This window comes from Apium graveolens, chromosome 4 (genome assembly GCF_009905375.1).
Source record: "Apium graveolens cultivar Ventura chromosome 4, ASM990537v1, whole genome shotgun sequence".
Taxonomy (NCBI): Eukaryota; Viridiplantae; Streptophyta; class Magnoliopsida; order Apiales; family Apiaceae; genus Apium; species Apium graveolens.
The window spans coordinates 315929948-315947911 of NC_133650.1; the positions used below are offsets into that span (position 1 = coordinate 315929948).

The 17964-nt window shown below is 33.7% G+C and overlaps 2 protein-coding genes across 2 annotated transcripts; one reads left to right on the forward strand and one right to left on the reverse strand.

Annotated features, from left to right (window-relative positions):
* The first annotated feature begins 1102 nt into the window (after positions 1-1102).
* Positions 1103-8591, forward strand: LOC141720285 (sorting nexin 2A-like). Its single transcript, XM_074522630.1, has 13 exons — positions 1103-1129; positions 3091-3613; positions 3928-4061; positions 5342-5345; positions 5744-5808; positions 5939-6199; positions 7070-7165; positions 7475-7540; positions 7646-7717; positions 7816-7875; positions 7971-8015; positions 8121-8213; positions 8496-8591. The coding sequence occupies exons 1-13, from the start codon at positions 1103-1105 to the stop codon at positions 8589-8591; spliced, it is 1542 nt and encodes a 513-aa protein (XP_074378731.1).
* Positions 8592-13058: 4467 nt separating this feature from the next.
* Positions 13059-17883, reverse strand: LOC141720286 (cell differentiation protein rcd1-like). Its single transcript, XM_074522631.1, has 8 exons — positions 17671-17883; positions 15593-15682; positions 15308-15350; positions 14731-14840; positions 14354-14458; positions 13811-13908; positions 13529-13601; positions 13059-13175 (listed from the first exon to the last, which is right to left on the reverse strand). The coding sequence occupies exons 1-8, from the start codon at positions 17881-17883 to the stop codon at positions 13059-13061; spliced, it is 849 nt and encodes a 282-aa protein (XP_074378732.1).
* Positions 17884-17964: the final 81 nt, after the last annotated feature.

Here is a 17964-nt window from a genome sequence, read left to right on the forward strand (position 1 = left end):
GTAGAATCAGAAAGAAATGGCAACAAATCATCTAACAAATCTTTGACTTGTGTGTTATTCAATAATAAGTTCTTTTTATTTTAGTAATTGGCAGTTCGTAATCCACTTTTATTTTTATTTTAGCGATTTCAGTCTACATTATTTTCTCTGTCAACTTGCACCCCATAAAATTAATTTCTCTTCTATTTGCACCCCGTTAATGACTTTCCATCCAAGATAACCGTTAACTTTAACGGAAGTAGGGACATTTCAGTAGATTACTAACAAAAATAGAAGAAAAGAAAATAAATGAAAAAGTCTCTTGGTGTTGGAATTTGTAGTGGCTTGAAGAGCTGTCTGAGTTTGTTGAATGATGTGAAAGAGAGTTGATTTGAAATGGTGCTCATCACAGTCTTTGCTAAACATCCAAGATGGAGTGTTTGTACTTGAGCTATGGCCTGCTTCTCCCCCTGTGTGCATGAAATCTTCTTCATCATCATCTTCATCCCCAAACTCCTCAGAACCACCAGCTAGATAGTCAAATTCATCACCAGCTGTGAAGGGCATGATAGTGATTACATCCTTGGCCCTTTGCATAGAAGCAGTTGTGTGCACCAAGTTGAGAATTCTCTCAGAAGCCACATTGTCCTGTTCAGCTAGAACTTGATAAGCTGGAATATGCTGAGTAAATGCCTCAGCTTTAAAAGAAACAGAGTCTAAGACAGCTTGATAATCTTGCTGAAATAGCTATTTCTTTTCAGCCTCATTGACATCCCTTAATTGTGTTCTAGAACAATGTTGATAATTTTATTATTTGGCCATATTAGTTCTTGAAGTTTCAGTAACTATTTTTTCTTCAGGAATTCAATTTTACCTGGTTTATTAACAGGTATTTAAAGTGCTTGCATAACGGGGAAGGATCTGTCATCGATATTCCACTTCAGTGCCTTTTTTACTTTTTGAAAACCCGTTATAAACATTAATGAACGAGAGACTTAAAGTTGTAGTTCATGTGCAATTTTTGATATTATTCCACCAATTATCGTATCATAATCTTTAATTTTTTTGGATTGTTATCTCTTGTGTAAGGTGTGCTCTCATGGATCTACAACATTAATGAACGATGAGCTTTTTTGAGTTTCAAGTGGAGGTGAACATATCTCTCATGCCATCCATCTCAAGGATTAATGATTTTCTCCCTTTATTTCTTCCTATTACTTTTATATTTGTCGTATTTTTTCTCCTTTCATCTTCTCTTTTCATGGAATTTAGATTTTAGCCTTTACAATATGTTCTCCTGAAGGCATGTACATAATTTTAACTAAGATGAGCTTTTCTGAGTCTTTTGCACGCTAGGAACCAGGTGATTGATTTATATCTTGGATCAGAGTTACAAAATATATAAAGTACAAAGTGATTATTAAAGTAGGGTCTATTTATCAAGCTTCAGGTTGGATAACGATCGCATTCTTAGCTAATCCTCCCATAGGTAAAAAAGTTTTAGGCATCATCATCTTATCGGTCATGAACATTCACTACGCCATAAGTGCACATAGGCAACGATTTTTATCCAGCGTTGCACAAAAAGCGTTGCATTATCTACAAAATTTTCAGTTTATTGCAACATAACGGTGAAAGCGTTTCATTACATTGAAGCTACCATTGCTAATAACTGTTAGTGTTGTGCAGCATGCAACAGTAGAGGTCATAGCGTTGTATTAGATATTTTTTTTATTTAATAAATGCTGACCTGGAAAATAAATCTGAGGTGGCGTGCTGGGGACCCACGGGTGCTAACGTGGCATGTTAACGTGTCATGCCACGTCAGCATTTTGGGCCCCATATATGGGGCCCATTGGTGACGTGGAATGCTGACATGGGATTAGTGTGACCCACATGGGGGCCCAAAATGCTGACGTGGCATGCTGACGTGGCACACAGTGGGGCCCACTTGCTGATGTGGCACTTCAGGCGTTGTATTTGCTTATAACCAAAACTTGTCCCGAGTGGTGATTCTATTTTCTTGAAATTCTTGTTCAATGATCCAACCGTATAGATGATGTTACCTTCTAATTTTAGAGATGTTTAATTTTTTTTAAAAAAATTTAGATTTTATATCACGTGCTTTTTTAATAGTCAAATTACGGTCAACACGGGTTGCTGTTACCTAGTATTGTCCCGAGTGATTATTCTATTTCTTTAAAATACTTGTTCAACGATCCAACCGTATGGATGATGATACCTACTTATTTTAAAAATGTGTAATTTTTTTTTTAAAATTTAGATTTTATAGCGTGTGTTTTTATAATAGTCAAATTACGGTCAACACGAGTTCCTATAACCAAGTCTTGTCCCGAGTGGTGATTCTATTTTTTTAAAATTCTTGTTCAACGATCCAACCATACGGATGATATTACCTACTAATTTTTAAGTTGTGTAATTTTTTTTTAAAAAATTAGATTTTGTATTATGTGTTTTTATAATAGTCAAATTACGGTCAACACGGGTTCCATGTAGATTCTTGTCCCGAATGATTTCTATTTTTTTTTTAAATTCTTCTTCGAAAATTCAATTATACAAATAATTGTTCCGATTAATTTTATCATTGTCGTGTTATTTTGACATATATTTTACATTAGTTATACAATTTTCTTATAATATTTAAAATTGTAAATATTTAATAAAAAACTAAAAAAATAATTAAATGATGTTGAGACACAGAGCGGCACACTTTCCCAGGCCAAAAAATTGGGTGGTTATTTCCCCCTTAACAAAAATTCACTCTTTCTCTCTAAATCTGAGCTGATACTCGAAAATTAAAATAATATTAAAATAATTTACAGAAAAGCAACAAGATATTTATCAAAATAATTAAGAAATTATGATTGTAAAGACTTAATTAAGTCAAGACCCAGCCCGTTAACAGACAAGCCCTAAAAATTTATCATTTTTATATAAAACCCTAACAAACATAAATCATTAGCAGTGGCCGCCTCGTCTTTCAACCCCTCTCTTCACTCAGATCTTCAGACCCCTTCTCACCTCCACCATCCTCTCCTCCGCTCACCTTCTTATTATATTCTCCTACACATATCGATCCGAGATGTGTAGAAACAATCGAGAAATCAACAACCTAATCCGTACAACACGTTTCTCGAACCGCCTTCGTATGCTGAAGCAATATTTCGATCATTCGATGGAGAAGATAGCAACGGAGGAAGTGGAGTCAACGGTCATGATTTGTTCACAACTTCGACTTCACATTCCGGAGCGAAGTATGTGCGAATCACGGTTTCGGATCCTCAGAAGGAGCAAGACGTGTCGAATGGGAAGTTGCCGTTGGTGAGGACCACGGATGTGGCGTCGAGAATGTTGGATGGGGCGGTGAAGTTGCCTTGGCAGTTGTTTGGGAGGGAGAGTTTGCAAGGGAGTGCATTGGATGTGAATGAGGTTGCGTTGCCTGCGAATGGAGGGAGGGATTTGTTGAGGATTTTTAAGGAGTTGAAGCAGTCGATTACGAATGATTGGGGTGCGGTTAAGCCACCGGTTGTGGAGGAAGATAAGGAATTTTTCAAGAGGAAGGGTAAGTTGCAGGATTTCGAGAATCAGATTGGTATTGCTTCTCAGCAGGTCTATTGAACTCTTTTGATGTAAATTATAAATTTTGAGTGCTATGTTTGTCAGTTTATATAATTACTAATGTTTCTCGATTCAAATATGTATTGATATTTGTCTGAAAATGCTGATCTAGCGAGACCATTTTGAGTTGCGACATCTCAGACTTGATTAAGCTTAAATGTATGTTAATCAATTTCCTAGCTCCATACAATAAAGGAAATATCGATATTTGCCTCGGTGTTATATGTAAATTTGTAATATTTATTACTGTCATGTAGTTGATTTAGGTACTAATAATATGTATAATGAAATGGGACGTATGCTATTGACATGAAATTAAAGCTCAGCAAGAAATTGGGGAGACGATGGGGCAACTGGGGTTGGCTTTTGTCAAGCTAACGAAGTTTGAGGCGGATGAGGCAATGTTCAACTCTCAAAAAGTGAGATCTGCAGACATGAAAAATGTGGCTACTGAAGGGTTTTTAGCACATAAACGCAGCAAAAACGTAAATTTACTCTTAAAAAGAACCGAAACCCTCCGCAGGATCCATGCGAAAAAATAATATTTAATTCGTAGTTCAGTATGTTTACCAATCTGCAGACTTGAGAAGCTTAACGTTAATGGAAAGATGGAGGTCTTTAATAGCGATCCAAAAATGATGAACGGAGAACCTTAGCAGATGCTCCTCAAGTATGAAGCACTCCACCGGTATCCACCAAGAAAACGATGTAATGAAGGAGGAGGAGATGGAGAGAATTAGGGTTTTGTCAATCTTTTTGGTTAAGGCAAAAATAGGGTTTATAATAGTATATTTATAGGCAAAATTTTCAGCTGAAATTTTTTCCATAAAATATTATTATTATTAACCCTTTATTATTCTCACTAATAATTAAAACACCTTTTAATTATTAATCCTTTTTCTAAATTCTTTAGAAATAATTCTCTCACTTGATTTAATTTCCAAAAATTAAATTCTTAATTAATAATATTAAGAATCTTTTCTTAATTAATTTATAATTAATTAAATCTTATTTAATCAATTATTAAATTTGCCAATTAATTATTTATTTCATAAATAAATAATTATCAGCCATTATTAATTAATTCCTCCACCATTAAATCATTATCTTTTATGGTGTGACCCTATAGGTTCAATATTAAGCGGTAGTAGAAATAAATAATAATAAAATTATTTTATCATTATTTATATAGATTCTCTAATTCATTAAATATGATTAATAAATTAATCATATTTATTCTACATCGTGAGGGATACTTCTCAGCATATCGCGACTATCCGGAGTAGTTACCGTACAATTAATTCCTTCTACCCTGCAATATCACGATTAAATACAAGGCATAAAACTTGTGTCAAGCCTATCTTATTTAATCACTTGCTTTCCCATTCACTATGCTTAGTTCTATTTAATGTAAATTAGAAACTCCTTTCTAATTTCATTCACTCTGGCCAGAGATTCCTGGATTAACATAAGTGGATCAGCATTGAACATTCTCTTCCTACACTGGAAGGGGAAGATCCTTTATTGATCATACCCTATCTTCGTGTACAAATTCCTATACCCAGTAGAGCCCTTATAATTGTCCCTTGAGACTAAGAACTAAACCAAAGCATAGTTCAGTGTACACAAGATGACTATGATGACCTCAACTCTAAGGATACTTGTACAACTATCACTATGTGAACAACTGCTGACACGTGAGTGAACTCCATTAGTTGTTCAGCTGTGTGAGTCATGTTCAATGAACTTATTCTATAATAAACACCTACATACTAGCTATAGTGTCACCAACAAATGTCTATGAGAACAGACATCCTTCATAATGAAGCAAGCATAGTATGTACCGCATCTTTGCGGATTATTAATTACCAGTTATAATTCTACGACCAGGAACTATTTAAGTTTAGAGTTATCATCTTTTAGGTCTCATTATTATGATCTCATCACAATCCATAAAAAGCTTTACTCTAAACTGTGGTATATCTTATTTAAACATTTAAATAGATAGAGCCCACAATAAAAACAAAACAAGCCTTTTATTAATATCAATGAAATCAAAACATATTACATAAAAGTTATTCCTAAATCCTCATACATGAATGGACTTAGGACATATCTCTTTCAGCTACTGCTAATGTCAAAGCTAACAGACTCTATCGGGAGTTGAATGCACAAACTGTCAAGCATCTGGTAAGTTACTGGATTGTTGTACTTTCCCAGACTTGAATTGCTAACTTTAATCATGATCCTTTATCTTTTCAAGCATCTTGTTCCACTCGAAGTGCTAGATATTTACAGATGCTCTATTCTTATACTGCAGGATAAGCTTCATGACTATCTTGGGGTGATGTTGGCAATTAACAATGCATTTTCTGACCGCGCGAATGCTTTGTTGACGGTGCAAACTCTTTTATCCGAACTGGCCTCCTTGAATGTAAGGATTGAAAATCTTGAAGCTGCTTCATCAAAGAATTTTTGTGGTGACAGGTCTAGAATTCACAAAATAGATGAGTTGAAAGAAACTGTAAGAGTAACAGAGGAAGCTAAAACCTGTGCAGTCAGAGAATATGAACGGATCAAGGTAACATGTTCTTCCTTCTAGTGCATGTATTACCCGAACACTTCAGAAATTTTAGTGACACCAGTTATTCATAAATTCTTTAACTAGTTTTTGAGCTGAGATAATATATTCTTTAAGTAGTTTTTTCTTCATCCAATAACAATCATTATAAAAAACTGAATACAATAGGAGGGTCTTGCACTAAGAAAAATAGTTAATTGTGTGTGTCCTTAAGTGGATATTAGAACTATTTCATCAATTGCTTTATAAAGTAAATGTGCATAAGCTTTGCCCTTGCTTGAGTTATGCTGACAAATTAAACATAGAATAATTATTCATTCTGTTGAATTGGATCTTGATATTCTTATAAATGAGGACTTAATTTTTTACCAAATAAAATATAGTTAGCAGTACATAGTCACTCAGATTTATTGCTTAGTATGTAGCATAATAAGTAACGAAGAGTTAAGCACCTCAGATTTTTAGAAGCAAGCAAGAAAACATAATAGGATGAAGTATTTAGCAAAAATATAGAAAGTAATTAACACAGAATGAGCATAAATGTGAAACACTGAGTATATAATAGAAGCGAAGTCGGTCATGAGCAATGGGGTCACCAAAATCAATCCCAGTAATCATTATTTAGAAACACTGAATATAAGTTCTAGGGTCTTTTATTTGATTGTGGCTACCAGACTGTGGTGGTATGTTATGGATGTTACTACTAGCGACATGGGAATGTAGAGTATATCCGTGCTGTCCCTTAACCACTTTTTATGGTTCTATTCAATTAGATAACAAGGAAACCTGGGTTACATGAAGCTTCCTATCTATACTATGACATTATTGTTAATTCTTATTCTAAACTGTATATTTGTGTTGTATTTGCAGTGCTTACCTATTACCATCGACGTCGGCACAAATAACCAAAATTTGCTGGATGATGAGTTCATTATTGGGCTCAAACAAAAGAGGGCAACTGGGCAGGTACTTTTTATCTTCCTTTCTGTAATTCATAGATATAATTACTTGCGGTCTACAACTAAAAACTAATTTTGTATGCATTCACCTGCATCAAGGAATTTGCCGAGCTTCTGGCGGAGTTTATGTCTACTGTTAAGCAGAACTATGGAGAGAAAATCATCATACAGGCTTGTTTGCAGTTTCAAACATTTAAGTAGATAATGGATTTTTATATGTTATAAATTCTAATCATTTGACATTGATTATCAGTTTGAAGATCAATCTTATGGTTGATTAATAGTGATTTATAAGTTTTCAGGGTCAACCTGACAGTTATCACGAGTTGATCGTCCGCACCATACTGAACGCCTAGCACCAGATGAAGTGGCCATGCTTGTGGTAGGTTGAGTGTTTTTGTAAAGTATATGCACTAAAATGTGTAAACTTTATGTCCTCTTATTACTTCTGTAAAGGCTTACCTAATGTTGTTTTATAATTTAAAAGACAAGTTTGAAAGCCCTGTCTGGAGCAGTTTCTTACATAGATTCTGATCACCACAAAATGCTTCTTTCTTCTGTAAGTAATAGTGCATTAATATTTTTGCTCATTTCTTTTTCCATTATTTTTTTCGGATTTTAGTTTTTTGGTTGTTAAAGAAAGTTTGTTACCTTCAGATAAGTGGCATGAGCTTGTGGAACTATAGTCCAGATGTGATGGATGTATTGGTTGAGTTGGTTGTTGCTTTGATATGTAATGCTACTCACTATACAATAATGATTATCATTGCTTGTTCTTATCAAGGATTAGTTTTTCTTTTACTACATTGTAGGCTGCAGTGAGCGGAAAATACCTCCATCTATGCTTGAATATGCTTGTAAGAAATTTTGTGCCGCCTTTATCTTTCCTTAGGCTATTACAGTAGCCACGTGGTCTTGCAAAAAAAGAGCAAATTCTTTGTCGTGTGCATGCTACTTTAAAGGAAATTGCTGATTTAGTTCCCCTCGCACCACTGAGATTGGAAAAAGTAATCAAGGAGAGGATGCCCTACAGATCCTCAAAGCAACCTTGGATTGTAAGTTTACTTCATCTACTTCTCGTCTTTTTGGGGACATGCTTCTCTGTAACCTTGGCTGGAAGTACATTTTTTATGCATGTCTATGTAGACTATATAGCACATTATCGATTTGTTAAATATAAACTTAGAATGAATTTTTTTTGGTCTAGTTGCAAGTTGTTTCAAGTAATTTCGTTAAAGGAAATGTCGGGGCCTATATTGACTCCAAAAAAAATTACCTTTTGAGTCCAGTTGCTTTTATGGTTGTATTTAGCTCTTTGTTTTAGTCTCTCTTGGCAGATAAATCATAAATCTTTTACGCTTTGTACACTATCTGTTTTGCGTCTTTTTGGGGCAAATGCTCAATCTGTTCCTAGGCAGAAGTACATTTTTTGATGCATGTATTTACAGCCCATAGCTCGTAATAAATTCTAAAAATGAAATTATTGACTTTATTGGTTGGGTTTAATTGTGTTGTGTTAAATAAGTAGTAAATTAATAATGGAAAGTTTAAGGCCCAAATCAATACCATAATATTGAGTGATTGACCTGTTAAGTCCAACTGCTTTCATTACTTAAGTTTAAGGCCCAAATCTTGTTATTCTTATTCTATTCATTTTTATTTTCTAGGCTAAAGCTCCATTTAGCTTCCTTGCATCAACATCGCCTTAGGGTCTATTTTTAAAAGGTTTTTATTCGAAGATGTATCACGGTTTCCAGTGATCAAGAGGAAAACGGTACTACAGTCATTCAAGGCACTCAAGGCGCAACTTCTTAGTGACTTAGTTCTTTGGTATCTTTGTTCATTTGAAGAAAGATTTGATGTACTTTTGGTGTTTTAAATTTAGAATTGGGCGTATGTATTTTAGTATTTTTTGTATGTTTAAAACTTGTTGAATTCCTGATATGGTTGTTTTTGTTGGATGCCACTTATGGCAGGTATCATGTAAAAACAGACAAATTATGGCCAAATTTTTATGTTTTCTAGTTTTGCATATTCCATAGTATGATGTTGCATATTGCTTTTCACTGTATTACATTTGATTGTAATACTGTTGCAATTTAAAAATGGTGTTGCATAATGTGGTATATACTGTTGCAATTGAATGAAAATAGTGTTGCATATGCATCAAAATAGTGTTGCATAAATAATATGGGCCCCCACATATGATGTGGAAAAAGGGCCCCACTGCTGACGTGACATTGCGGGCCCCCACATGCTGACGTGGCAGGATGAGACCCAGCTGACGTGGCGTGCTGACGTGGCATGCTGATGTGACTCTGGGGACCCCTTGTTGCTGACATGGCATCTGATGTGTCAGTTGCCACGTAGGACCAAGTGTACTATCCTGTCAGGTCTAATGCAACACTTTCTGTTGTTGCCAATAGGTGATTTACTGTTGCAAAATCCACCTGATACATTACTTTCAAGTTTTGCACAAAATATTGCATTAGGTGTCTACGACCACTTCCACATTGGCAACCCCCCTCTGGTGTTGCCTATTACCTTATGCAACACCATTTGGGCCTTATGCAACTGTATAGTAGGGGTTGCCTATGTGCACTTATGGCGTAGTGATTACTCTAATGACTAAAATTTAGGTATGTACATATAAGTTATAGAATAATGTGAAAATCTTTTAATGTGAATTTGTTTTCCTACCTGCTAATGGAGAGTTTGAACTTGTGTACATTGTATGTGACTTTCTCTTATTTACAAAGCCTTTTTTGCTAATCCGGTTTACTTTATGAGATTAAATTGTAACAAAAGTGTAGGGTTAAATTCACACTGTAATCATAGGTTTTTACAAGTTAGCAACCATTTCCCTATGACCAAATCTTTAAAAAATCAAAAATTTACATAATTAATTATCTTTTACTTTGACATTAATTTGTTGCTTTACAAAAGCTCCCACTATGAAACAAGGTTCGATTTTCAATTTGGATAAGAGTGAGAACAAATGAGTTGTGTTACCCACTTCTCTTCTAGCGGATCTGCATAACATCCCAAATTATGTACATGTTGCAACAAAGAAGGCAATGTCTTATGTTCCCTAACCCCTTACAAATACGCCTATATTCTAATTATTTATGATTTATTGCAGGACTTTCATTTTGGGTTAGAGAAATTTAAACAGGTTTGCTATCCATTCGAGCATCTCAAGGATAATGAGACACCAGAATTTTGGAAAATAACGAGAAAAAAAATGATGAAGTCAGAAAGTATGAGCTTTTAGGTCTGAAATGCTGCTTTCGGGTAGGTACTCATAATAATCCATCTAATAATCCATCTAGCCCTTAAGTGCATTGGTTTTTGAGTTGCTGATTGATATGGTTGTGTACATTGAGGATGATAATTTTGACAAAGAAATGCGGTGTATATTTTTTTGATGTTTTTGAGTTTCTTTCAAGATTTAATGTGATAGTATATATAAAATTGTAGCGTGGGCATTAAAGAGGAGATGTAAGTCCCCATCTATAACTACATTGTTATTGACGTACATGGCTGTTCCAATATATTCTAGATAATTGAATTACATGGATGACTGACTAATTATCAAATTAATTGTTTTATGCTAAAAAAAACTGGGAAGTAATATTAGTCATCTCAATTTCAATATAAGATTTTTATATTTTAAATAATTTTTTTTAGCAAAACACATGCTCAGATCCAGTCATTTTTTATTATTTTAATATTAAAGTATGATCAATTTTTTCTTTGTCTACAATCATGTTGGTATCTGCTATTTGCAAAACAAAATTAATTCTAAAAATGTGCACATATGGATTATATATGGAGTTCTAGCTTCTCTTATTACACCTGGATGATGCAAAATGTCTATTGTAATTTAAGTACTAAATTTATTCAACATTTATTTAGATAGGTTAAATTATACGTGCTTGATAAATTATATTTAGATCAATGAACAGTAAACATATATATGAAAATGATGTATGCATAATCTTATTATAAGTAGTATTTTGTTTGAAAGGATAAAGAAATGTTAGTTGGAAAAAAGATGTCAGATTGGAACATCTGACAAAAAAAAGTATAAAATTAAAATATAAAGTACCATTGTACCACTTCTAATGTGTATAACTCCTTAAAATTTTAGGTACACTCATCAACTCTCCAATTATATGTTATATTTTTATAACATTATTTTTAGCGACTCTTTTAGTTTTAGGAATCTTAATTTTCAACAAAATTGCTGTAAATAATATTTTTTATTTTTATTTTTATTTTTAAATAGTTTCTCTGAACTGGGCGGGTATATTTACCTAGTTACATTATGAACAGTTTGCACATCCTTGTCTTTTTTCTATATTCTTCCCTCTTACAATTACAAGTTACAACCTTTCTTTTGTATTGAAGTTTGTTAACAAATATATTGTTTGTATTCCCTTCAACCAAATAGAACAATAGTGTATGAACTGTGTGGTGTCTAGCAGTTATACAATAGCCGTTTCGGTTCAGGGAATGTTGAGTTATTTTCAAAGAGAATTCACGTTTAGGACTTTATTTCATAAGACAAGCAAGCTATATTCTAAGACAGTTGAGAGCTTCTCATTTTCATTCATGACAGAAATAGTGGCATTTTGCTTTTGCCTACAATGTCAAAGGGAAGATAGCTTTAACCTGTCCCGGCCAAAATAAACGAAATGTAGTGTTATATATTTAAACACACAGACACACACAGACATGGAGAGGGAGGGAGGGAGAATAGTTTGTACTTTGTGATAACTCCGATGCCTAAACTACGTTATTTTTAAACTGTTGGCTAGACAGTTGTCTACCAGCTCTGTAAAAACTTCTTGCCCTATGTACTGTATGTTAACATAATGTAAAATATATTATACATATGTCATACATTAAATAACTTTATGCAGCAATTTTTAGCATTATAACAGTTTAATATGCAATTTTTTTGGTTGTTATATATGCCATTTTAACTTCAATTTTCAATGTTTTCAGTCTAGTACCAAGCACACAGATAGTTTCTTCCAGCATATAGACAATTGTACGGGTATGTATGATCAGAGTTAAAATTTTATGCAGAGCCTGCTGCATAATAAACAATCAACAGCTCAATGTCTTTCTTTTTAGCTTCCAGTTGTAGAAACTTGAAGTTCATATCAACAAATTGCACAATTTAAACTAGATATTTTTCTTCCCATCTACTCGTTAGCCGCCAATTTTGTTTTTATAAGGTTGATGATGCGCACACAGCAATATGTGAATGAAGATTCTAGTGTATTTGCGCAAACTGGAAAAATAGAAGACACAGATAGGTAGGAAAAGATGCACACGTCTTGATGTCTCAAATGTAACTGCTATTTTACATGCTTGAGACCCAAAGTTTGATGCAAATAAACGAATTTTTGTTTCTTGACATCTCAAGTCCTCAATAGATGGTTTTAGTTTAGAAAATCTCAACATATTGTTTATAAATCATAAAGAAATTTATTAATGGTAATAATATTTTATGTACTATATCTAATCTTTTTAATCTTTGAACATAACAATATTTTTTCAAGATCTCAATCATCAGAGTTCACAGAGAGCGTTGATCAATAGTGACATTCAATGAGTTCATGCCTGTAATTCAAGAAGATGAGTATAGAAAATAAAAAAATGCGTAAAAGGAGAAAACTAAACACCAAAATATCATCAGCTAACCACATGAATCTGGATAGGGCATTTTATGATTGTTTATCATGTATTATTTTGCAACTTGGAGATATAATTGTTCTACAAAAAATATTGTTAACATCATAGCTAAAATTAAAAGGTTTCTGAGATCTATAAGAGAATTCTTAATTTCCCTTGTATAACGAAAGGAAAGAGCTAGCAAATATCAGCTAGCGATCAAGATGTGAGGAACCTGCAACATCACCAACGGCTTCTGCATTTGGCCCGCTTCCCATCGATAGCTTTTGAAACAAATCTTGTAAATTTTTTAAGGTTATAGGGCGTGCCTGCATAATATGTATAGAAAATTAGATATTAGATAAGAACATTTAAGATACATTAGTGTGTGTACTTGTGACTCTGTCCTCGCCACAAAAACTCATGTAAAAAATTATGTAATATTCAAAACGAGGAGTCGTGTATCTAGAAGTATTGATGTCGGTTTTGTTGTGCAACTAGAGATGCCCATAGAAGTTGCTGAGGCATACAAAATTGCAAATACTGTGTGCCTCCAGTATTTATGCGTAATATAGATACTTTTTTTTATAAACTTGGATTTTGTTAGTGAAATTTGCTGTTTTGTGCCACAATAGAGTCCACATTTTTACATGTATATAAGAGATCATCTGGATGGACTTACACGAAGGGCTTCAATATATGGGGCAGTCGTCAGTATTGGCGGAATGAAGCTTCTCAAGAGGAGACAACCCCTGCTGCATTCGAATCACATCAAATTATGTTTGTTGAGTACAACAACCAGACCGCCCCAAGGGACATAAAACCACTCTCAAGCTATCCGGTGCTTGGTCAGACACATTTTTTACACAAGTTCTAAATCAATAATACAATAACTATAGGAACGATATAAGAATAGAAACACACAACAGCTTGGAAGATATGCTTACAAAGGTTGCTGGCTAACCTTGGATCATCGGACAGTATGACATAACATTGAATAATATTCTTCAAAACTGTAGTAGACGGTTCATCCTGCATCTTTTCAATTACGTCATTAAAAACCTTCATGATTGCACACAACCGGTTTGCAGGCTCACAGCAATACTGTAGTCCCTGCTCTTGCATCATTATTCTTGACATTATCCAAGATGCAGTCTCTATAGCCATATACAAGTGTTCAGAGTGAGTTTAAAGAGCCAATTAACTATGGGTGTCGATCTATTTATATTTTGATGGTGTACCGGAATTATTTCAGAATTATTTACTCAGGTTCTTACTAGGACGATCAAGTCTATGCCATGCAATATAAACCTTATGATTTATATATGGCTGGGTAATAATGTTCATCTAACACCAAAATATTTGATGTTCATCAAGTCGACTTGATATGTATTAATACCAGATTTTATACTCTGTACTGTCTTACATTACATGTAAGGTGATATATTGCAGTAAAAAATGCTTGGAAGCGAAAGAATGTTGAGTTCAAATTTTAATGGACACTTACTGATTGTGAAAGTTCGTTTCCATATTCTATGGATTTTAGACACAAAGGGAAGAGTCCTGATTCAAGCAAACAGTGAACAGCAACCTTTGTCGAAGGGTCGCCTACCTGCATAGTAGAGAAGATTCGGATGATATTTGGAGTAGAACCTTATAGGCATATCAGATCATATTAAAGCAAATTGATATGCAATCTGGTAAGAAATAATGGACATTTTCTTCAACTATTGTTCTGATTAAGCTAATTCATCTCAACATTGCATTCAATTCAGAGCTGAAACTTGAAAGGGCGGGTAGCAACTAGCAATGAGAAAATAATTCAAATGGCTAAAAGTATAAAAAATTGAAGGTATCATGTATTGATTTAGAGTGGAATTGTACCTCCTTCAGAAGACCACCAATGACCCCCAAGCTCATTAGCCTTAGGTACTGGAATGGCTTGCTCGTTTCTTCAGTCTCCAAGAAAGGGTACAAGTAACAATGTATCTGAACTGCAAGGACAGAAGTAAGTTAATACAAGTCTGTCTACGATTAACCTTATCTAGCTCCTTAATTATCCTATTAAAATCAGTTAATAACAATATTTGAATAAGTTATGCAAAATCCTCATCCCAGAATTTATGTAACAAACTTGTAACTTCAACTGAATCCTTGATTTCACCTCAGTGTCCTGTTTCTTTGGTGTTCACATAAACAAATCATACCAGCTTGAAATAAAAAGTGAATGCATTTATATATCAAAACACGTCAAGTTCGACAATATCTTGTGTGGTCTTTAAGTAGCAATATCAGACATCAAGAAATCAGCAAAAGTTATAGAATGAAATTAGCTTATATCATTTGGTGAGAAGAAGCTATAACTGTGGATACATCCAACTATGTTGAAGAAGACTAATGTAAATACTGAATACATTAGCAGAAACAAGTCACATAGCTTTCAGAAAGTTCAGAAAAATACCATTAAGGAACTGCATCTTCGTTTGAGGGTGAGTGGCCAAGCACTGCATTCAATAGAAAATACACTTTGATATTAGAGTTGCATACATAATTTTTAAGTACATAGAGGACCAGCTATGGCTCCTGCATAAGTAAAAATAAATTTGATGTATATAGATAATAAATTTGATAAGTAAAAATAAATTTGATAAGAAAAAAGTTTGAAAATTAGGAAATCGAACATATAAAGCAAATACATTACAAAGTTAATACCACTAGAAAAGGAAATTAAAGGAGCGGAAATGACCTCAAACAAAACAAGTACATCACAAACTTTACTTGAATCTTTCATAGTAAGTTTCTCAGGTGTTAATGACTTGTATATAGATAATACTTCCTGCAATAAAGAAGATAATTCCATTAATCACCAACTGTAAAACACAACATTCTTATTTGAATAGATAGAATAGCCAATACAAACCACAAGGCTGAGCTTGTCAAACAAAGTAGTAAATCATTTAAATGATTCCAATGACCATCATGTGCGGATTTCATAAATTGTATCAAGTTCTGATTCAGATGTGATGCAACTTGATCTTAAGGGTAGGACTTCTCTAAGACGTGTGACATAAAAGTTGCAGAACTTCCTTACAATGCCTATTTTCCAGATTTTTGGGTTTCAAAATTTCAAATTTCCAAATTATTTGAGATCTCCGCAAATCTTCTCATTAGTTCAATGAAAGATTTCTTCGGCAACTGACAAGCAAAGATACCGGTGCAGAAGTGCTGGGGTGCGTGGACAAAAATCTAATAAATAAATATAATAATATGGGAATTCGGGTGCGGGGGACACGACATATAGAAATATAGATTTTCTCTAGATTTGATGTTACATATATTCAATCTGGTTAAAAAAACCACAAACTATAAGCAAATTTAATCAAATGCATAACTTATCGATCTAAAACACAAAATTCAGGTAAAATATTTTAATTTATGCAAAAATGAACACTAGCATAATACGTTTGTATTTACTAACAAAAACTGATACTTAATTTTACGAAAATAGGCGGTTAACAGAAATTTTGATTACAAATTGTGGGGAAAGAATCAAAATTAAGATTCACGATGAATCCCCTATCCCATGAGGGGACGTGCATGTCATAGTATCGGACACAAGGATCAAGGGATTCACAAACAAGTATAATCATTTCAAAAGACAAGAAAGAATAAGGATCATTAATCACCAAATATTGAAAAAATACTATATAACTGGGGGACACTGGACTTGAGAAGATCAAATATAACAATGGAACCTAGATACTGCCATTTTGGTTTAGTAGTCCACTTCAGTATTAAGATGTGAGGAAGAAACTCAAATCAAAACAGGGAACTTTTATTGTTAATGTTAACCAAAATTAGAAGTTAATAAAAAGAATTCATGACATGATATAAATTTAAGCAAGCTATTAAAATAAATACATTTAGTTTGATCAATGCAAAGCATTTGGTAGACCCAAGTCATTGTGCATAGCGATAGGAGTAAGAAAACCGTACTGATTGACCGCCAAATGTGGAGGGCCAAATCTTGAATTCTTCCCTGTTTCTGTATTGATAAATCACATGTTAGAAATGAAATATACTATATCACCCAATAGACATTAGAACATAGAGTGTAAATAATTTGACTCTGCAGGCTGGACTGCACTTTAAACTTCTAACAAGCAAACTTAAATGATACTATACAGTCATTTAGGCGAGTCAAGATCATCATTTCTCTGCACATACTTATTGTTCTAAATAAAATATAAAACTACAAAATATCGGAAGAATCCACGTAAAAGTGACATTTGGTGCCTACAAAGATATATATTTGCACATTCCGATTGAAGAGATACTTTCATAAATCAGACTGATTACAAATAAATATCGATCTATGTTTGTGTATGAACCACATAAAGAATGAAATCAAACGAATGAGTATATCTGGTTTACATAATCCCTGGTCGATTAAACCACACTTTATGAAAATGAAATGACGAGCATAGACATCATAAAATCATGACAAGGCCACAATTTAACTTGTATTTCAACATATGAATGCATAATTTAAACTCTTTAAAAACTCAGATCTATTGTCAATTACTTCTAATCAAGACACACAAATATAAATGATAACTCTAATCATAATTAATCATCAATCATTTCTAACCAGCCACGTTAAACAAGCTTAAACACAAAAAATGCATCCAATCATGTATTAAAAACATCATTTATGAATTTACAATTACAGATCAATTTATTTCCACCTAACAACATACAAAAACAAACAAAAATGTACATAAAACAAAAAAAATTCTTCATAAATGAAGAAAAATAATGGACCTTAATCTGAGTAAGAGATGAAATGGCCTTTTCGCGATGCTCAGGTTCTCGAAGCAACACAACCAAGTCCTCTACACTAGCAGAAGGCCAATCAATAGCTTTGCTAGCACCATCACAGGGACCATTGTTGTTAGCAGGTGCACCACCATTCGACATAACACTGTTGTCACCTTGTATCGGATCAGGATAAAGAGAGTCAGGGAGATTCAACATTGTTTCAGACAAAAACCCTAGATATGAACTGAACAAGATGGCTGCTGCTGTTATGTTGTGTAGGAAAAGAACACTGAACTA

Coding starts and splice junctions, on each gene's coding strand:
- LOC141720285 (XM_074522630.1), top strand. CDS start 1,103: ATGAGCTTTTTTGAGTTTCAAGTGGAG. Junction 6,200..7,069: donor GAGAATATGAACGGATCAAG/GTAACATGTTCT, acceptor TTGTATTTGCAG/TGCTTACCTATTACCATCGA. Junction 7,166..7,474: donor AAAAGAGGGCAACTGGGCAG/GTACTTTTTATC, acceptor TCAACCTGACAG/TTATCACGAGTTGATCGTCC.
- LOC141720286 (XM_074522631.1), bottom strand. CDS start 17,883: ATGTTGAATCTCCCTGACTCTCTTTATCCTGATCCGATACAAGGTGAC. Junction 14,459..14,730: donor TTGGTGGTCTTCTGAAGGAG/GTACAATTCCAC, acceptor TCTACTATGCAG/GTAGGCGACCCTTCGACAAA. Junction 13,909..14,353: donor GAAACGAACTTTCACAATCA/GTAAGTGTCCAT, acceptor GCAATCATGAAG/GTTTTTAATGACGTAATTGA.